The 23329-nt window shown below is 39.2% G+C and overlaps 1 protein-coding gene across 1 annotated transcript in view; it reads right to left on the minus strand.

The window, feature by feature from the left end:
• The window catches only part of LOC124612556, a 171693-nt gene that overhangs the window by 90897 nt on the left and 57467 nt on the right, over nt 1-23329 (minus strand). The window contains exon 5 of the mRNA XM_047140830.1: nt 86-244. Coding sequence (XP_046996786.1) covers nt 86-244 — 159 coding nt within the window. The remainder of the gene's footprint in view (nt 1-85; nt 245-23329) is intronic.

Raw genomic sequence — 23329 nt, forward strand, 5'->3', positions numbered from 1 at the left:
CCATATAAATGTTAGAGAATTATAGCAGTACACCTTCTCATTGTAATTGACTGAAGTATACAGTTAAAATTTAATGACATCATACCTGCATCTTTGGTGTGCAACTGTATCCCATTCATTTGTACAAAATTAATGCCATTGGCAACAGTTTCAACAGCTTTCTTCTCTGGATGAAATGGTTGTAATTCATTTTTCCAACCAACTTCACTGTGCATGAAAGAAAAAGTATGCACATGTTCACAGTCTGCAAAGGAAAGCAGAAGAGAATGTTATTTCACAGAAAGAAATATATGCAGAATAGGTGGCAAAAAATGTGTGACTGTAAGAAAGAAATGCTACTTGCCTCCTCCAATAACAACTGTACTAAACCATAAACTGAACAGTACAGAGAAATAACAACGATAACATAACATTTAATTAAGTCTGTTGCATAAGCACAGCAGACAAAAAATTAATACCACTAGGATACACTATGGTAATACTGTGCAGTAATACTGTGCAGCACCACCTCTGCCTTTGCTAATTGTATTAATTTCTCAAGTTTATTTAGGTATGCTATACACAAATGAAGCCTTTATTTCATGATCATAGGCTTTGGAGCTTCCAAATTTTGGAGATGTTCATTGCAATGATTCACCTGCTATTCCATACAGTTTCGAACATTTTCTGTGAGATTAAGATTGACAAGGAGAGGTCCCCAGTGGCGGGACCAACTTTTTGAAACCAAATATATGGTGTTGTAGGTTAAAATCCCAGGTACCACGCCCTGCACCCATTCATCCTGGTGGCCCTTCGTTTGCGAGTAATTGATGAAAAAAATTTCTCCGTTTTGCGTGACACTTAATAGTGTTAAAAAAGTTGTATTGCACAGACTAGTTGTGTGGTGTAAAGGATAAGCTTCACATGCAAGAGGTTGCGGGTTTGAATCATGTCATTCAATTAACTGGTTGAAATGTAATTCTTTATTTCTATTCCTTTGTCACATCATTTTAATTGCCTTATGAACTTCCTCATTTGTTTCATTTTTTCTTTATGTCATTCTTTCTGCACTCAGAAGTTTTGTGAATATGAATTTAATTACATTTATTTACTACAATATTCAATTAATTGAAAATTCCAATCTATCTGTTAAAAAACAAAAGGCAAAATACTCTATTTATACTGACTGAGTAATGGTGAGAAAAATGTATTTTTCATTAAAAGATGGGAATTATTTTTTGCATGGTAATTTAAAACATAGCATAAAATCCTACTGCACAATGTCAAAAATAATGCAGATGAAGATTTAAACAAAAGAAGGGTTTACAAAACAAAACAAAATTCAAGCTAAATGAGGAACAGATATAATGAATGCAATAACCTGGACAAAAAATAGGATGATAAAAACAAAAGAAATTATATTGAAATTAGTATGTAAAATTAACTAAAAACACATGAAGAATGATTTCAAGAATGACAGGAAGAAAAATGAGAGCAAATGAAGAAGTTGATTTTAAGATTAAAATGATGTAACAAAGAAATAAAATAAAAAATACTTTTAAATCAATTAATTGAATAAAAATGATGATCAAAGTCATTCCGGCAAAGATACAAAAACTAAAAAATTAATGCACCTGACCAGATTGAAACCACAATCTTCTCCATAAAATGCCCTTAGCCTATCTATTACACCATACAACTAACCTACGTATTTTTTAACACTAATGAGGATCATACAAAATTCAGAAATTTTTTGTCATCATGGTGAATGGCTGCAAAGTGTGATACCTGGGATCTTAACTTACATAACCCTATACATGGTTTCACAAAGTTGATACCACCACTGTGGACCTCTCTTCCTGACTGATTTAGTGAAACAGTCAAGGAGCAAATGGGTGCCAGGAATGTATGCACGCAGCCCTTTGAACTCAGTGTTGCTGTCTTGGAAGACAGGAGTGCCCATACTATACTCATTACGAAGACCCAGAAGAAGAGGCAACACTCGGTCGCCAGCAAAGTTGAAATAAACACAATGGTTCATGCTCATGATAACCTGAATGAGTTTGCTCAACTCGTGGCAAGACAAACATTGCATCATCTGCTATGAGGTTAAACAACAAATAGTCAGATCACGCAACAGGTTTCTAGCCAGCTACTACCAAGTTTCTGTGTTGCTTGCTCCAATGAAGATGTACAACATTATGTGTAGGTGTGAGCAATGGCCTGTTGTAAAGTACCCAACTCCAAAGATCTGTTGCAAGCAGTTCCCTACGCAATGTTCACTTGGAAATTGGTTCAGATGGACCTGCATTCACTGACAGCAACAATTACTGATGAGTGTAAAACTTACTGGCAGGAGTGACATTTGTCTTTGGTAGCTATTGGCTGGAATCTCATAATGACCATTGTTCTTATGCTGTGAGTGGGACACCATCCCTTTAGACACATTGGACAGCTCGTGTTGATATACCAACAAAATGGGCAACTACATTCTAAAAACGATAGTCTCTTTCTGCCATCCTGCCTTGTCTCCATGTTAACCCATCTTTCTGTGCTAATTCTATATAACTGACTAGCACAGATCCACCACCTCATTGCCATGCCTCATGTCAGTAGTAGGATGTCACATGGCCAGCTGGTACCAATGGTACACCATCAACAGTGCTCCAGGTGGGCTTATATAGGTAATCACAAAACACAGGACTTCATGAACATGAACAAGGGAGTGTCAGAAATGATGAACCAATAGTCATGATATGAGATTGCCAGTCATCTAAGATCAAAGATACGGAGCCCTTCTTAGCAGCAGAGACTGTTTGAGCAGCAACTTGCAGAGATCATTAGTTACTGGTTTGAGAGGTTGCTGATGAAGTGAGACTCGGTATACTATCATGCCAGACAATTTAATTGAAGAAACTTCACACACAAGTCAGAAATTGCAAAATTTATCCGCCTGGCAATTGTGTGTCATTCAGTTAGGAGATAATTAAAAATGTAAAAAACCATGAAAACTTGCTGAAAAACACTGTGACTTGAGATGAGATATGGACATATGGCTATGATTAGATTAGAGATTAGATTAGATTAGTACTTGTTCCATAGATCATGATATTATTATTATTATTGTTGTTTTTTTGTGGAGGTTGGGAAATTACGCACTTACTGTATCCAAAAATTCATCTAATGAGTAGAAGGAGTTGCCATTAAGAAATTCTTTTAATTTCCTTTTAAATGCTATGTGGCTATCTGTCAGACTTTTGATGCTATTAGATAAGTGACCACAGACTTTTGTGGCAGCATAATTTACAGGAATGATTTTGTGGTATTTCAATGAAGTTATATTTGGTGATCTGCAATTGAAACCTAGCTATCTCAAGATAAATTTTGCCACTTCCTTACTTTTGGTAATACTTGTACAAGTGGTGTTCCTTTTTCACAACAAGTAGAGAAAAATTACTGTTTCACTGATAGTTTTGGACTTTGAACTGTATTCAACAATTTGTGCATTTGAGATTGAGAGAATATTTACTAGATCAAAAATCTACTCACCAAGCAGCAGCAAAACACACACATAAAAGACACTTGTGATAGGCAAGTTTTGGAGCCATTGGCTCCATTCTTCAGACAGAAGGGTTGAAGAGGAAGGAAGATGGGTGAAGGAAAAGGACTGGAGAGGTCTAGGAAAAGGGGTAGATTTCGGAAAGTCACATAGAACCTTGGGTCAGGGGAGACATACTGGGAAGAAAAGGCTTCCTTTCATCCTGTACAGCAAGTCTCCGCTGACCCGCAGTTTTGGATGACTTTCTGAAAATTACCCCTATTTCTAGACCTCTCCATTCCTTTTCCTTCACCCTTCTTCCTTCCCCTTCAACCTTTCTGCCTGAAGGAGCCACTGGCTCCAAAAGCTTGCCAATTACAAGTCTTTTATGTGTGTGTGTTCGCTGCCACTTGGTGAGTAGATTTTTTATCTATCCAATTAAATAATTATGTCAATATTTGATTGTTTTCATTGTTCTAGAGAATATTTATTGAAACCTGCAGAAGTAAATAGTTCCACGTTTGAATCTTTAGATGCACATTGCTTAGGAAAGGGTTATCATGAAGAGAAAATTAAGGCTACAGTTCTAAAATTCAGGGCATGGAATGCAAGGTGTACCTTCGACTCTCCTCATTTTCACACCAGGTGATCCCCTCTCAGTCTGGCACTCAATTACATTCCACTCCTTCCCAACCTCCCTAAAGCTATACTTTTTTCCTCCCTGGTATTTTGAAGCAACTAACAGTTCTGAAAGATAGAACTAGATTTTTTAAATGTATTTTAAAGTAACTATCAGCTGTAGCTCTACTGGAAATTTGCCTTCTGGAGGTAAGTACTGGCCAGCTATTTTGTCCCTTTGTAATTTTACACTGTGTAATGTTTGAATGTTGTGTGGTAATGAAAATCTAAGGTGACTGAGGGGCACGCTAAAATCATATTTACTTCACATTAGTCACATAAATATAAGAGGATAAACGTGTTTGTTCAAGTTGTTGTATCGCCACATAAAGTGTGTTTACATCGTTTTGAGTAAGAAACAGCATAACACAGAGATTTTACAAGCAGAACAATAACCAAATTGTTTATCTCAAGATTTAAATGAATAATGAGAGGATGTGTGTGGAAAATCATTATAAATATTTTAGCATATAACCACATAGCGGAAAAAAAACCACTCAAGATCATCAAAACGCAAAAACAAAAAAAATTATTTGGACATGAAGTTCTTTTCTTACATTGAAAGTGAAAACATCAAATTCCCTGCTCTGCTTATCCATGTTACCGCACATCCTCCAAAGCATTGCTTCCACCAGATGCACCAGCTGCTTTTCCATGCACCACCAGTTTGTAATATACATAGGGTCATTCCACATCAAAAAATGCAACAATTCAAGGATCTGTACCCCTCTATCTCAGATTTTCACAAAACTTTGCACATTTACTTATACTTGTAATATAGGAACTTCTGCAAGATCTTTTCGGTCTCAGACTACAGCTTTATTTTATATCGAATTGTAAATGTAGTGATATTCTGATAACTGGGCTCTGCAAGAATGTCAATGCAAAATCACACTTATCTACATAAATGCCCATAACTCAAGTGTTTACGAAGCTTTTGATTTGGAATTTTTTCACAAGTTAAGTAAGGCATATAGTTAACAGGTATGCAGTTATTAAAGCAAAATTTACAAAAAAAAAAAAAAAAAAAAAAAAAAAACAATTAAAAAAATTAATAATTGTCGCTTTCCCATATGCGGAAAAAGTACACACAAATTGAAAAATGCTTATATCACATTTCTCCAACCTGGTGGGAACTCATAATTGGTCTTAAGAGTACACATTGCAATAAAATAAAATTATTAATGGGTTTTCTATGAATGGACACACAAATGAATCTGAAATCACAATACTTTCAGCCACGATGGGGGGGGAAAAAAAAAAATTCTAAGTAAGATCATCCATACCTGGCACCCATTCCTCCAGGGCAATAGTCAATGCAAAATTTCTCCACATACTTAATGTGGTTTGAGTGGAAAAAATGAAATTTTTTTACAAATGTAAATGCTGCAACTGAAGTTTGTCATCTGGATTGCATTATTTCAGACAAAAACAACAACAACAACAACAACAACAACAACAATAATAATAATAATAATAATAATACCAATTATACTATCAACTACAGGAGTCATACCACACAATATCCACCAGTACATCAATGCAATACAGCTACATCCAAACTTATATATACAACTACAGAAACCCGTAATTATTGATACATGTTCAATTACCCGAAAGTTCCTAAATGCAATATAACATATACCGTACAATTAAAAGGAAGTCACGCTTGATCAAGGTCCGCGTCACTTTCCATTTTTGACCAGACGTAACGTCTGAGAAAAGAAAGAAATAATAATAATAATAATAACAGAAAGTATTTTGCTTTTGACACATCACTGCCATAGTTCCCGAGATGTCACAGAAGGGATGTATCTTTATTGGAAAAAAATTAATAACTATTCTTGACATATGGGAATATAGAAAATCAACTTAAGCTGGAGCAGTGAAGATCCCTGAAACTATCAATGAAACTTCTTAAGAGCATCTCTGTTTTTAATCCACTGTGACAAATTATCTTCTGTTAACTATGTATCTTTTTCATTAAAGTAATACATTCTGCCTAATGACATTGATTTAGGTACACCAACAACACACAAAATGTTACATTCCTGATGAAGGCAAAGTACCACCAGCCATCATATAGAGCTGCTCCAAAAGAATTTTGAGGATGAGTGCATGTCCATTGTGGGGCATTTTCATTGAATGAAAAGATCAAGGAAGGCTTTTCGGAAGAAGTTACTCTTCTGATCTCTAAAGAATCACAAGAAAGTGGTTTGTAATGGTGGAAACTCCTGGTACCATATTGCTGAAAATCTCTTCTCAAGTTTCTTGCATAGAAAATCTACATTTACTTTCTCTAGGAAATGAAAAAAAAAAAGTCAATATTAGCTTTGCAGAAATCGTTGACACCAGATGCACTTGTTATTTGTGTGTTCCCCGCTAGTTGAAGACTAGCTCTCCTCAATATATGTTTTACAGTTCCTCCCAAACCATCGTACATAAATTTACCATGTCACGGAATGCTCAGCATCAATAGAAAAATTGTTGTTGTGCTCACACAAATTTTTAAAACTTTTGCTATTCTTATACTGTGCAGCACACCCATCAGTAAAATAATGCACTTTCTTCACTTGTGGGTAATGCTCTGCCAACCACTTAACCATTTCTTTCTGGACAGCATTTACAAATACTATATCATGTTCCATATCATCACTTATAAAGTAGTGGTTCACTATTACCAACTTTCTTTCTTCATTTACCACATAAACACACTTGGGATGGATTGTACAGCTGCTTCTTGTCCAATGGTAACTCTGAATTTCCTTTTGAATTACAAAACTCTAGTTTTCAGCAAAGTCCATTAACTGAATTGCTTTTCCCAGGGTTAGATTTTCTTTGAATTTTTTCAAAGATTTTGACTGACACTGAGATATAAATGAGTGTGGTTTAAGTATTTGTAATTTTGTTACCAACAAGTCTACATATTCATCAACAGTTGCGGACTATTTCAGCAATTTTGCCCAATGATCTGTGTTTATCCCTTGGTTGAACTCAATTTCATCATCAGCATCTTTGTAAGCTAATGTCTGTTTTAATAATTCTGGCAGCTTGTCATCACTAGGACAATTATCACAGCGATTAAGCATGCAGTCGTGGTTTTGAAAGTCACATACAAGATATTTCTTCAATTTGTTCTGCATCCAAAAGCATTTTTATATTTTGGTGGATAACACCCCCCCCCCCCCCCCCCCCCCCCCCCACACACACACACATACACACACAAACACTGAATGAGTGCCGGCAGCACCAGCTAAAATACCCAACCCCACTTCGGTCTTAGCAAGCAAAATTTAGAAAGACCAATGTTAATGTTTGGACTCTCCCAATTAAAGCAAGAGTACAGTTCTCTTAAGTTGCTAGGGATGAATCATTTTTGCATATAATCATTCTTCTGAATGCTAACTTTGTCTTTTGCTCCTGGTAACATTTGAGTATATCCATCATTTTGGTAGAGATCAGTGACCACTTCATCAGCAATAGCTTCCCCCTTTTTGGTTTAGGAATTGATAAACTACCCATTTCTGTTTTCAGTTTCCCTGCTTGGCGAAGCACATACCCACTAACATTCAATTCTGACATTATGTTTTCTTTTGACCAAGACGGTGGAGATGAGGTCAAAATTTGAATTTTTTTCAGGTACTCTTACACTAGCCACTTTTTCTTTCATTAACAATATCATGGCATCAAAATATTTGGCTTTCTTAACACTTTCATCATCAAATTTTCTTCTCTACAGTCAGAATCTTCAATACTGCAATCTAATGCATGGCACACTTTTCTTTCCAAAACATGCTTCACTTTTTCTAGCTTCTTTTTGCCATATCATGCCTTGCTGTGATTTGGAATGGAGTGAAGATTTAAGGGAGAGCACTCCAAATCATGTAAAGTTTAATTTACATCCTCAATACCTTGACTTTTTAGTATTGATTCATGAAATGTCACCTCCGGGTCATCTACTTCACTTTCTTTTCTATCACTGATGTCAGTTTTATGTTCACAAATATTACAACGTGTTGTGCACAGTTTTTGGCCTGGTTTTACATAGATTATTTTAGCACTTAATGTTTTAGACAAAGGCAAGCAAACTGACCTGAAATTTTTCTTACCTGTTTATCTGTATTTTTTGAAAGGAACACACCAAGTTTTATGATGACTTTCAAAAACTTTTAAATAATAGCATTTGTGATGTCCACATATAGTAGCACTTTCTTGATCTTGTGGCAAGGTTATATTAGATCGCAGCAATATCAAATCTTGTTGGTCTTCATTCAACTCTTCAGTTTTTTGTAGAGCTTATACTAAGGGATATGTTGTCAAATGACATGGAGTTTTTGGTAATTTTCCAACAGAGCACTAATTCGCTTACAGCATACTTTATACAAGAGGAGTGATGGGGCCGCATGACAAAAAGATATGACCTGTCTCACAAAAGACAAAGAGCAACTGAGACCAAATAAACTAATTGTTGCATTCCAGTTACTCTCAACAACGAATTTCAGCAATTGTTCCGTTGTTTTCATCCTATAAAGGTTTCCCCCCATGAACCATGGACCTTGCCATTGGTGGGGAGGCTTGCGTGCCTCAGCGATACAGATGGCCGTACCGTAGGTGCAACCACAATGGAGGGGTATCTGTTGAGAGGCCAGACAAACATGTGGTTCCTGAAGAGGGGCAGCAGCCTTTTCAGTAGTTGCAGGGGCAACAGTCTGGATGATTGACTGATCTGGCCTTGTAACATTAACCAAAACGGCCTTGCTGTGCTGGTACTGCGAACGGCTGAAAGCAAGGGGAAACTACAGCCATAATTTCTCCTGAGGACATGCAGCTTTACTGTATGATTAAATGATGATGGCGTCCTCTTGGGTAAAATATTCCGGAGGTAAAATAGTCTCCCATTCGGATCTCCGGGCGGGGACTACTCAAGAGGACGTCGTTATCAGGAGAAAGAAAACTGGCATTCTACGGATCGGAGTGTGGAATGTCAGATCCCTTAATCGGCCAGGTAGGTTAGAAAATTTAAAAAGGGAAATAGATAGGTTAAAGTTAGATATAGGGGGAATTAGTGAAGTTCGGTGGCAGGAGGAACAAGACTTTTGGTCAGGTGATTACAGGGTTATAAATACAAAATCAAATAGGGGTAATGCAGGAGTAGGTTTAATAATGAATAAAAAAATAGGAGTGCGGGTTAACTACTACAAACAGCATAGTGAACGCATTATTGTGGCCAAGATAGACACAAAGCCCATGCCTACTACAGTAGTACAAGTTTATATGCCAACTAGCTCTGCAGATGATGAAGAAATTGATGAAATGTATGACGAGATAAAAGAAATTATTCAGGTAGTGAAGGGAGACGAAAATTTAATAGTCATGGGTGACTGGAATTCGTCAGTAGGAAAAGGGAGATAAGGAAACATAGTAGGTGAATATGGATTGGGGGGAAGAAATGAAAGAGGAAGCCGCCTTGTAAAATTTTGCACAGAGCATAACTTAATCATAGCTAACACTTGGTTCAAGAATCATGAAAGAAGGTTGTATACCTGGAAGAATCCTGGAGATACTAAAAGGTATCAGATAGATTACATAATGGTAAGACAGAGATTTAGGAACCAGGTTTTAAATTGTAAGACATTTCCAGGGGCAGATGTGGATTCTGACCACAATCTATTGGTTATGAACTGCAGATTGAAACTGAAGAAACTGCAAAAAGGCGGGAATTTAAGGAGATGGGACCTGGATAAACTGAAAGAACCAGAGGTTGTACAGAGTTTCAGGGGGAGCATAAGGAAACAATTGGCAGGAATGGGGGAAAGAAATACAGTAGAAGAAGAATGGGTAGCTCTGAGGGATGAAGTAGTGAAGGCAGCAGACGATCAAGTAGGTAAAATGACGAGGGCTAATAGAAATCCTTGGGTAACAGAAGAAATATTGAATTTAATTGATGAAAGGAGAAAATATAAAAATGCAGTAAATGAAGCAGGCAACAAGGAATATAAACGTCTCAAAAATGAGATAGACAGGAAGTGCAAAATGGCTAAGCAGGGATGGCTAGAGGACAAATGTAAGGATGTAGAGGCTTGTCTCACTAGGGGTAAGATAGATACTGCCTACAGGAAAATTCAAGAGACCTTTGAAGAAAAGAGAACCACTTATATCAATATCAAGAGCTCAGATGGAAACCAAGTTCTAAGCAAAGAAGGGAAAGCAGAAAGGTGGAAGGAGTATATAGAGAGTCTATACAGGGGCAATGTACTTGAGGACAATATTATGGAAATGGAAGAGGATGTAGAGGAAGATGAAATGGGAGGTACGATACTGCGTGAAGAATTTGATAGAGCACTGAAAGACCTGAGTCGAAACAAGGCCCCGGGAGTAGACAACATTTCATTAGAACTACTGAAGGCCTTGGGAGAACCAGTCCTGACAAAACTCTACCATCTGGCGAGCAAAATGTATGAGACAGGCGAAATACCCTCAGACTTCAAGAAGAATATAATAATTCCAATCCCAAAGAAAGCAGGTGTTGACAGATGTGATAATTACCGAACTATCAGTTTAATAAGTCACGGATGCAAAATACTAACGCGAATTCTTTACAGACGAATGGAGAAACTGATAGAAGTCGACCTCGGGGAAGATCAGTTTGGATTCCGTAGAAATATTGGAACACATGAGGCAATACTGACCCTAAACTTCTTTTAGAAGCTAGATTAAGGAAAGGCAAACTTACGTTTCTAGCATTTGTAGACTTAGAGAAAGCTTTTGACAATGTTGACTGGAATACTCTCTTTCAGATTCTGAAGGTGGCAGGGGTAAAATAAAGGGAGCGAAAGGCTATTTACAATTTGTGCAGAAACCAGATGGCAGTTATAAGAGTTGAGGGACATGAAAGGGAAGCAGTGGTTGGGAAGTGAGTGAGACAGGGATGTAGCCTATCCCCAATGTTATTCAATCTGTACATTGAGCAAGCAGTAAAGGAAACAAAAGAAAAATTCGGAGTAGGTATTAAAATTCATGGAGAAGAAGTAAAAACTTTGAGGTTCGCCGATGACATTGTAATTCTGTCAGAGACAGCAAAGGACTTGGAAGAGCAGTTGAACGGAATGGACAGTGTCTTGAAAGGAGGATATAAGATGAACATCAACAAAAGCAAAACGAGGATAATGGAATGTAGTCAAATTAAATCGGGTGATGCTGAGGGGATTAGATTAGGAAATGAGACACTTAAAATAGTAAAGGAGTTTTGCTATTTAGGGAGTAAAATAACTGATGATGGTCGAATTAGAGAGGATATAAAATGTAGACTGGCAATGGCAAGGTAATCGTTTCTGAAGAAGAGAAATTTGTTAACATCGAGTATAGATTTAAGTGTCAGGAAGTCGTTTCTGAAAGTATTTGTATGGAGTGTGGCCATGTATGGAAGTGAAACATGGACGATAACCAGTTTGGACAAGAAGAGAACAGAAGCTTTCGAAATGTGGTGCTACAGAAGAATGCTGAAGATAAGGTAGGTAGATCACGTAACTAATGAGGAGATACTGAATAGGATTGGGGAGAAGAGAAGTTTGTGGCACAACTTGACTAGAAGAAGGGATCGGTTGGTAGGACATGTTTTGAGGCATCAAGGGATCACCAATTTAGTATTGGAGGGCAGTGTGGAGGGTAAAAATCGTAGAGGGAGACCAAGAGATGAATACACTAAGCAGATTCAGAAGGATGTAGGTTGCAGTAGGTACTGGGAGATGAAGAAGCTTGCACAGGACAGAGTAGCATGGAGAGCTGCATCAAACCAGTCTCAGGACTGAAGACCACAACAACAACAAACAAAGGTTTCAAACAAGCTACTGCTAAGAACACTTTTTTATCACTGTGAGCAGGTGACTGGCTGAACAGATATAACATATACATTACAGTCTTTAAAAAATTACTGAATTAATCAAATGAAAGGAAATAAATTTTGACGCTTAAAGTAAACTTTCCTGTCCAGAATGAGTTATACTTAAAATTTGCTAATTTGATACACTTGCATGTGAAGCACTTAGTGGATGAACTTACTTAAAAAGTATTTTGATTTCAGAAGTGTGTGTCAATTAGCGGAAGACCTATTAAATTTTTTATTTTATTAGAAAGCTTACAATCTAGGAGATTATTTAAGATCAAAATTAGGTTCCCAGCAGGTTGGAGAAATGTAATATAAGCATTTTTCTACATCATCGCAATTTTTCTGAAAATCGAAGATTGACATAAATTAATATTTTTAAAAAGTTTTCTTTGTAGCTTTACTGCTTCAATAACTGGGTACCTATAACTATATGCCTTACTTAATTTCTGGAAAAAAAAAGTTTCATAAAAACCTGAGTTATGGGCATTTATGTAGACAAGTACCATTTTGCATTGACATTCTTGCAGAGCCCAATTACCAAAATATCACTACATTTAAAATTCCATATAAAATAAAGTTGTAGTCTGAGTCCGAAAAGATCTTGAAGAAGTTTCTATGTCATAAGTATAAGCAAATGTGCAAAGTTTTGTGAAAACCTGAGACAGAGGGTTACAAAGCCTTGAATTATTGCGTGTTTTGACGTGGAATGACCCAAACACAGATCTGACAGACTGCACTGCAATGGCCACAGAAGTGTGGATTTGTGTGTGTGTGTGTGTGTGTGTGTGTGTGTGTGTGTGTGTGTGTGTGTGTGTGTGTACTACTGCTGGAGAATGAGCTAGTGGTTGAAACCTAGTGTGACTGCTGTCTTCTGTTATTATGTGCATCAATCTGCTATAGGTGAGAGGTTGTATTTCCCTTATTTTATTTACTGCTCCACCCAGCAATCTCCACTGTAATTATGTATATCAATAGCTTATCTGTGTGTTTTAATGACTGTGTTTGCAAGTATCAAAATATGTGACATAAATGTTCATATCTTTTGATTGCATTGACTTAGAAGTTTAAATTTTTTACACTGGCAATGGACCATAGATTTAAGTATTGATATAAATTTCAGCTTGATAATTCAACATGTTCCTGAGAAAAGGGGGTCTTAAAAGATGGATAGATAGACGGACAACCAAGTTATCCCATATGGTTCCATTTTTACCAACTGAGGTACAGAACACTGCTAATAAATTTGAAAGTATTTCTTAGGAAACACTACTGTTGTATAAAATAAGACTAAACGAAATTACTGTAAAATGAAAGTTAAGGCCTTAAGCTATGAAATATATAAAGCAGTTGACCAGTAGGACTACAGAAATATGGATGGTTGATGTGAAAGAAATGGGCGATCCAACAACATGGCCAAAGTTAGACACAGAAATCAACAATTAGAGCTCAAATTAAACGGCAAGAGTTTATCAGTTTCACATTTTTTGTTTGTATTGGGTTGATGCATAACTTTGTAGTGTTTCTCCATAAGTTTAATACACACAACAGATACACATAACAGAGATTTCCGTCACAAATAACATATTCACGTTCACTATTTACAACAGTCTGCCAATATTGGAGTAACTTTTCAGTCCCATAACTACAGGAATCACATACTTTTGAGGTAAAGAACTCGTCAAGCCATGTTTAGCGCACATTTTTGTCCAGAAAGGAAATTTCTGAGTGTGCTGTTTCAGGTAAATAGGGAGGGTGCAGAATAACTTCCTAAACCAGCTCCTGTGTAGTTCACTTAGTTTTCCTAGTTGTTGTTCTTGGACTGCGTCTGCCGGATGTCTCATTTGTTGACAATAAATGTCAGCAGTAATGGTTACACCTCGGGGAAACAATTCTGCTGTTCTGCCAGTTGCATAACATTCTCTTCTGTGGATGCATGCACGGCTTTGTTCAGTGAGTTGCTGCTTTGTTTTGGGCTCAACCATTCCTTTCCTTTGCTCACATTAGTATATAGAAACCATTTCTCACCACCAGTAATGATAAGAGGATAGGAATGGTGAATGTTGTTCACAAGTCAACTGCACACATGGTCATCTGCTGATTTTTGTAATTTTGGCTTACAGTGTGTGGTACCCATACACACGATTTTTGAACCTTCCCCATTGCCTGCAACTGTCTCACAATGTTAGAATGATCACAGTTCATCACATTTGTCAGTTATTGAGTATACTGGTGTGGATGACAGCGGATTAATGCATTTAAATGATCTTAATCAAACCCTGAAGGTCTTCCTGACTGTAGAGAATCAATAATGTCAAGACGATCCTTATTAAAATCAGAAACCATTTTCTTGATGTGCTCTGTCCAACGGCATTGTCCCTATACAGAGGGCAAATGTTTCTGGCTGTCTCTGCCACTGTCACTCGTCTACTGAACTCAAACAGAAGACTATGTCGGAAATGTTCCAATTTCTCCACTTGGCTATCCATTTTCTAGCATCCACAGCTCCACTCACTATCTCCAAATAACAAAATGTCAATACATATAAACTCAAATAGCAATAGTAAACTACAAATAAAAAATGACAATCAGTAAATAAACTCTAAGCAACTGGGCAGAAACTTACGCAGCAACATATAAAATTTCTGAATTCAATGAAATATTTCTGCAACGTAGCAAACAAAGGATATGACATTATGTTTACCAGTTTCAAAATAGCATATCACAGCAGACTCTCTCTTTTGAATACAAGCTACATCTGGATTACATCAAAAGACAATAGATATCATACAGGAAACACTACCAGAGACAAAATCAAAAGTAAAATCTATGGGAGAACTGACCAAAGAATGTAAAATAGAGACAGGAGGATGACAAAGGGAACAGACTATTCCCATTACAGTTCAATTGTGCCCCTGAATAAATTGTAAGAGAATGGACAAGACAAGGTGCACCAACTCACTGTCTAGAACCTAAATCCGAAGATGTAAAAACTCGATTGTCTACCATATACAGATGATACAGGATTGACTACAAAATTCATCAATTATGCAGAAAAACAACAAATTGAAATATTGTGGGAAAAAGCAAGGAGAATGTGACTACTAATTTCATCTGAAGGGTGGAAGGAATCATGGTTGGGGGAAAAAAGTACTGTAACTCAGTGAGGTCAAACTTGGCAATAACTTATTATTCCATGTTAAAGAATTACACAGTTTACTTATGCAGATCACCAAACACAATGACAAAAAGAAGGCCATAAGTCCAGACTTCAGAAAAACTAATTCACATTGAGTTAATAAACGATATTTGTAACAAAACATGCCTACCTTGCAACTGTAAAATCTAACACTATACAACAGTGATCAAACAAGTAGCACTCTAAGGATCAGAGATATTTATCCTCCAACACAAAACATTAGAAGTAAGGTAATGTAATTATGAGAAAAATATAAAGACCACGCATAAAAAATGGTTGGTTGATTTATTTGGGGGGGGACTAAACAGGTTGATTTATTTGGGGGGGGGGGGGGGGGAGACTAAACAGCGAAGTTATTGGTCCCATGATCTAAGATGACAGAAATAAAGGGAGAAACAACACAAACACAGTCCACGGGCAAACGGGCAAAGGAAAACGGGCAAACAAAGAGGCAAAACGAATGTTGGGGTGGCAGGAAGAGTAAAGAACAGGAAGGGGGGGGGGGGGAGGAAAAGATGAGAGCAGGGGCACCCAAAAGGCACTAGACATGATGGGGCGCCAGTACCAGCACTGACCCTTCCCGATCCCCACGACATACCATCATCGCGACGCAAAGAAGACAATATCAGTGGAAGAAGACACAAGAAAGAAGACACAAGAAAGAGGAAACAAAAAGGCACAAAAGACCAGAAAAAATGTATGGAGGGAAGGCTGAAGGCCTCCCAAACAATGGCAACGCAAATCCAGGGACTCCAGTGCCGGAAGGAAATTCAGGTACTTAAATCTGGAAGGATGAACCACTTTTGCAAAGAAATCCAACAGCAGACATAACCATGTGAGGGTTGTCTGCTAACACGTGCAACAAGAAAGGTGGGAGGGCATACTTAGTGGAAAGGGTCATAAGGCAAGGTCAGTCCAGCAAAATATGGATCACTGTGAGGGGTGGGTCCACAACTACAAGGGGGTGGAGGTGACCTCATTACAGAGTAAAAAACCAAGGGTCAACATGGTTTAGCCAATATAAAGACAGTGCAGGATGGTAGATTCCAGCTAGGAGAAGCAGTGGGATGAATGCCCTTGATCACATGAAGTTTATTAGTCAGAGGGGTGGTCCCCATGAGTCCAAAGTGAAGCCGCAAATCTGCCACAGATGGGATCACGGAGAACGGGGGTAGGTGGCTGGCCCCCCCACTCCCCTCCTACCCCCATCAGATGATCAGAAGCTCATTACCTCGGTTACCCACATGGTCGAGAACCCAAAGGAAATCAATGGAACAAGCAGTACAGTCAAATTCAGCGAAATGATCGTGAATGGCAGGTGATATTGGAGGTCACTTACCAAGCCCGCACATAATGAAACTCAATTGAGAGAAGCAAACTTAATAAAGCAGAGCACATGTTAGATGGCTATCAGTTATGCACTAAACTCCCCGCAGATAGCAGGCAAGAAATGGTGTTCCATGCCAACAGATGACATGAAGGCATATCCCAAATGATCGGCCGATTTAGAGCCACTGACATAAACAATAGCATCCTGAACCTTCTGTAAGAGCGGTTGGAACAAACAATGGAACACCACTGGAGCAATGGACACTTGGACCTCAGAAAAGATCCATCTGAATCCGGGGACAAGGAACTAACCAAGGGCATATGTTCAGGAGAGAGTGTGGGGAACAGGACAAAAAGGAAAGGTGAAAATCACAGTGGAGAGAAGTGAAGCAGAGCCCAACCAGTGAAACCACCCAAGGGCAGGCAGCCGATGTCCCAAATCCGTGAATAGTACAAAATAGGAGTAGTGAGCACAGAAAGAGCAGATAGTGATGGCATAGGAAACGATGCACTGGAAATGCCAAACTGAAAGGGAAGAGACGCCAGTGTCAACCAGAAGTCTATCAACAGGGCTAGTGGGAAAGGTACTGGTGGCCAAATGGATATCACGATTGTGGACTGTGCCCAAGATGAGCAGTGTGGAAGAGGCAGGTGAGCTATAAACTTGACAACGGTAGTCCAGAAGGGACAGAACTAAGGCCTGATAAAGGTGTAGAATAGTCTAATGATCTGCACCCCATGAGGTCTAGGCATGGAAGTGAAGGGCATCAAGTTCATGGAGGCAGTGTGCATGTGGCAACCAAGTAAACTTGTTGTCAAAAAGAAGACCCACGAAAGGAACTGAGGGACCATGGTCAGGTGTTGGACGTTGAGGTAGGGCTCTGGATCAGGATGGACTGTAGTACAGTGACAGAAATTCGCCATTCGTGATGTAGGGGTGGAAAACTGAAAACCTGTGAACACGCGGAAGCACACTGGATGGCACCATGGAGATGTCACTCCACAGAGGCCACCGAGTGGGAAACAGCCTGGATACAGAAATCATCAACATGCAAAGCAGGGGTGACCAATGGTCCGACGAAGCTTCTGATCAATAGCAAACCTGACAGCATCTCAATTCCACACACGAACTCATGAAAGAGCTGTGAACCCCATCTGGGGATAAACAGTGGAAACATCACCTAAAATTTAATGCACCTAAAACTCAATGCAGAAATCTAGAAGGCAATCCATACAATCATGGTAACAATATCTGTTTGCAAAATCCACCTCACATGAATCATAGCAAGAAAATGGCTCAAACAGGCTAACTCAAAAGTGTCATACATTCTTCGGAAGAACATACTACACCCAACTGATACAAACAAACAAGAAATAGCATTAAGGAATTCACATTATGGGTATTTTGTTGACAAGAAATAATTCTCATACAAAAATTATGGACATGAAAACTACTCAGTATGTTCTTTTTATCGCATGCACATGCACACACTTACAAGAAACAAGGAAAAGTAAAGAAGACCTAATACAATTATCTGCGGATAATAAAGACTCTCTGTCAAACCAGTGATTCATCTTTTTATCTCTTGCACAGGAACTGATGTCGTCAAACCAGCCACTCCCTTCCCCTTCTTAAAGCCGAGCTCTTCAGAAATATTGAGGTACTGGTGCTAAGCCTGACAGACAGCCCTTGCAACAATCAGCCAAGAGAGGAGGGGGGTTGGGTGGTGGTGGTTTGTCTCATGGTAGCAGCTGACAAAATAGTGTGGGCATCTGAAGTCTCCAGGGTGGATGCAGTGTCACTCAGAATTGTAGGTTTGATGCCAAAAGGAAGGTGCTCTTTTCCTCTTTGTAGAGGTAGGCAGGCTCTGGCCACTCTATGGAGACTGTTTTGTGTCTGCCATTCGGATGAATCTTGAAAGTGTTCTCCTCTTTCAAAAGCAACCGATACATTGAGTGTAACAGTGGGCACACAGATCATCTCTGAGCATGTCCCCTTGTTACTTGGCTACTATCTCAGACCATGGCACTGCCTATAGGCTGGTGCTATTTTGTGACAGGCAATCTACAACAATGTTGTTTCTACCTGAAATGTGATGTACGTCAGTCATAATTAGGCTATATATTCTGCTTGTGTACACTGCTGTAGTGAGCCATGATCTGTTGCACATTGGAAGAAACAAGCTAGTGAGTTGTGGTCAGTAAAAATTGTAATACGTCTTCCTTTCACAGACGACTGAAAATATTTAGTGGATCCATAGACCACCAGCAATTTGTGATTGACAGTGTGTCATTTTCATCTGCTGCAGCATTAGGTTTTGCATGTAAAAGGTGAGTGGTTGCCACCGACCATCCACACACTGTTGCAGTATATTGTGCCTATTGCATTTAGGCTCACATCCACCATGAAAGCCAATGGGGCTACTAATGCAATGGTGAGCCAGCCGTGTCACTTGCGCCAAACACTGTTGTTGTTGTTGTTGTTGTTGTTGTTGTGGTCTTCAGTCCTGAGACTGGTTTGATGCAGCTCTCCATGCTACTCTGTCCTGTGCAAGCTTCTTCATCTCCCAGTACCTACTGCAACCTACATCCTTCTGAATCTGCTTAGTGTATTCATCTCTTGGTCTCCCTCTACGATTTTTACCCTCCACACTGCCCTCCAATACTAAATTGGTGATCCCTTGATGCCTCAAAACACGTCCTACCAACCGATCCCTTCTTCTAGTCAAGTTGTGCCACAAACTTCTCTTCTCCCCAATCCTATTCAGTACCTCCTCATTAGTTACGTGATCTACCCACCTTATCTTCAGGATTCTTCTGTAGCACCACATTTCGAAAGCTTCTGTTCTCTTCTTGTCCAAACTGGTTATCGTCCATGTTTCACTTCCATACATGGCCACACTCCATACAAATACTTTCAGAAACGACTTCCTGACACTTAAATCTATACTCGATGTTAACAAATTTCTCTTCTTCAGAAACGATTACCTTGCCATTGCCAGTCTACATTTTATATCCTCTCTACTTCGACCATCATCAGTTATTTTACTCCCTAAATAGCAAAACTCCTTTACTACTTTAAGTGTCTCATTTCCTAATCTAATTCCCTCAGCATCACCCGATTTAATTTGACTACATTCCATAATCCTTGTTTTGCTTTTGTTGATGTTCATCTTATATCCTCCTTTCAAGACACTGTCCATTCCGTTCAACTGTTCTTCCAAGTCCTTTGCTGTCTCTGACAGAATTACAATGTCATCGGCGAACCTCAAAGTTTTCATTTCTTCTCCATGAATTTTAATACCTACTCCGAATTTTTCTTTTGTTTCCTTTACTGCTTGCTCAATATACAGATTGAATAACATCGGGGAGAGGCTACAACCCTGTCTCAATCCTTTCCCGACCACTGCTTCCCTTTCATGCCCCTCGACTCTTATAACTGCCATCTGGTTTCTGTACAAATTGTAAATAGCCTTTCGCTCCCTGTATTTTACCCCTGCCACCTTCAGAATTTGAAAGAGAGTTTTCCAGTTAACATTGTCAAAAGCTTTCTCTAAGTCTACAAATGCTAGAAACGTAGGTTTGCCTTTTCTTAATCTTTCTTCTAAGATAAGTCGTAAGGTTAGTATTGCCTCACGTGTTCCAACATTTCTACGGAATCCAAACTGATCTTCCCCGAGGTCCGCTTCTACCAGTTTTTCCATTCGTCTGTAAAGAATTCGCGTTAGTATTTTGCAGCTGTGACTTATTAAACTGATAGTTCGGTAATTTTCACATCTGTCAACACCTGCTTTCTTTGGGATTGGGATTATTATATTCTTCTTGAAGTCTGAGGGTATTTTGCCTGTCTCATACATCTTGCTCACCAGATGGTAGAGTTTTGTCGTGACTGGCTCTCCCAAGGCCATCAGTAGTTCTAATGGAATGTTGTCTACTCCCGGGGCGTTGTTTCGACTCAGGTCTCTCAGTGCTCTGTCAAACTCTTCACGCAGTATTATATATCCAATTTCATCTTCATCTACATCCTCTTCCATTTCCATAATATTGTCCTCAAGTACATCGCCCTTGTATAAACCCTCTATATACTCCTTCCACCTTTCTGCCTTCCCTTCCTTGCTTAGAACTGGGTTGCCATCTGAGCTCTTGATATTCATACAAGTGGTTCTCTTCTATCCAAAGGTCTCTTTAATTTTCCTGTAGGCATTATCTATCTTACCCCTAGTGAGACAAGCCTCTACATCCTTACATTTGTCCTCTAGCCATCCCTGCTTAGCCATTTTGCAGTTCCTGTCGATCTCATTTTTGAGACGTTTGTATTCCTTTTTGCCTGCTTCATTCACTGCATTTTTATATTTTCTCCTTTCATCAATTAAATTCAATATTTCTTCTGTTACCCAAGGATTTCTATTAGCCCTCGTCTTTTTACCTACTTGATCGTCTGCTGCCTTCACTACTTCATCCCTCAGAGCTACCCATTCTTCTTCTACAGTATTTCTTTCCCCCATTCCTGTCAATTGTTCCCTGACGCTCTCCCTGAAACTCTCTACAACCTCTGGTTATTTCAGTTTGTCCAGGTCCCATCTCATTAAATTCCCACCTTTCTTCAGTTTCAATCTGCAGTTCATAACCAATAGATTGTGGTCAGAATCCACATCTGCCCCTGGAAATGTCTTACAATTTAAAACTTGGTTCCTAAATCTCTGTCTTACCATTATATAATCTATCTGATACCTTTTAGTATCTCCAGGATTCTTCCAGGTATACAACCTTCTTTTATGATTCTTGAACCAAGTGTTAGCTATGATTAAGTTATGCTCTGTGCAAAATTCTACAAGGCGGCTTCCTCTTTCATTTCTTCCCCCCAATCCATATTCACCTACTATGTTTCCTTATCTCCCTTTTCCTAGAGCTAGTTGGCATATAAACTTGTACTACTGTAGTAGGCATGGACTTTGTGTCTATATTGGCCACAATAATGTGTTCACTATGCTGTTTGTAGTAGTTAACCCGCACTCCTATTTTTTTATTCATTATTAAACCTACCCCTGCATTACCCCTATTTGATTTTGTATTTATAACCCTGTAATCACCTGACCAAAAGTCTTGTTCCTCCTGCCACCGAACTTCACTAATTTCCACTATGTCTAACTTTAACCTATCCATTTCCCTTTTTAAATTTTCTAACCTACCTGGCCGATTAAGGGATCTGACATTCCACACTCCGATCCGTAGAATGCCAGTTTTCTTTCTCCTGATAACGACGTCCTCTTGAGTAGTCCCCGCCCGGAGATCCGAATGGGGGACTATTTTACCTCCGGAATATTTTACCCAAGAGGACGCCATCATCATTTAATCATACAGTAAAGCTGCATGTCCTCGGGAGAAATTATGGCTGTAGTTTCCCCTTGCTTTCAGCCGTTCGCAGTACCAGCACAGCAAGGCCGTTTTGGTTAATGTTACAAGGCCAGATCAGTCAATCATCCAGACTGTTGCCCCTGCAACTACTGAAAAGGCTGCTGCCCCTCTTCAGGAACCACATGTTTGTCTGGCCTCTCAACAGATACCCCTCCGTTGTGGTTGCACCTACGGTACGGCCATCTGTATCGCTGAGGCACGCAAGCCTCCCCACCAACGGCAAGGTCCATGGTTCATGGGGGGGCAAACACTGTTAGACTTTATGAAATTTCACTTCACTCGCTGGGGTCGAAGGTATCTTCCAAATACCAGATGTACGCTTGCCTGAAAGCAGTGTGATAAGCAGTTCCTGCTGACTTGCCAGCTCTGGAAAGTGTCGTAGTTAGTAATTTATCATTCCCAAAAATTTGCGCAATACCCCATAAGTTGTTGGCAAAGGCATACCTTGCACACACGGCCGAAAAGTGATGACACTGGTTGATGACACCACATTCAGTAAAAATGGCACCCCTCATTTGCTGACAATACTCTTTGCATTAATAATGACTGCCAAAATCCTACAGGCATTCAAAAAGCAGCCACGAGTGGGTCACATGCTTCTCAACAGTAGGTGAAAATATGAGGACATCATCCCAATAACAGAATGGGAATGGCACCTGCACAATACTTCATGCATAAAATGTTGCTACATCTGTGCAATGATTCTCAATCCAAAAGCCATGAAGCTATACTGGAAAAGCCCAAAAGGCGTTATTACAGCAGTTTTCTGTACATCATCTGGCACAGTCGAACACACTGAATTCCTAAACATGAGTGATGGTGCTGTTAAAAGTCACTCACTTTAGGCACAGGGTAATGACAGGGAATTGTGAGGGCATTAAGTGCCCTAAAATACCTGCATAATTGCCAGAAGCTAACTTGTTTGCACTCCATGTGTAGAGAGGATGCCCTTGAACTATTTGATCTAGTTACAATAGCTGCTTTCAACAGCTCCTTGAATCCTGCTTATGTTGCTAAGAACTTGTCTGGTGGAAGCCTTATCAGATAAGCAGAAATGGGCTGCCCATGCGATGTGAGGATATGGCGCACTGTCAAGTGGTGGCAGGACTGCTGAGAGCTGGAAATCCTAGCAGCATGCAGCTGAAAAGATTGCCATCATTTACTGTAGTAGTGGTTTCGTTGGCCAAAAACTTGGGGGCCTATGGACAGTATCAAGTGTGACACCATGCCAATGTTTCCTCATTTACCAGTACAGATGACAAGGCTGATGGACTGGTACTATGGCTCACTGTAATTGAATAACAGGTGA

Source organism: Schistocerca americana, chromosome 4 (assembly GCF_021461395.2).
Source record: "Schistocerca americana isolate TAMUIC-IGC-003095 chromosome 4, iqSchAmer2.1, whole genome shotgun sequence".
In the NCBI taxonomy this organism is placed as follows: domain Eukaryota; kingdom Metazoa; phylum Arthropoda; class Insecta; order Orthoptera; family Acrididae; genus Schistocerca; species Schistocerca americana.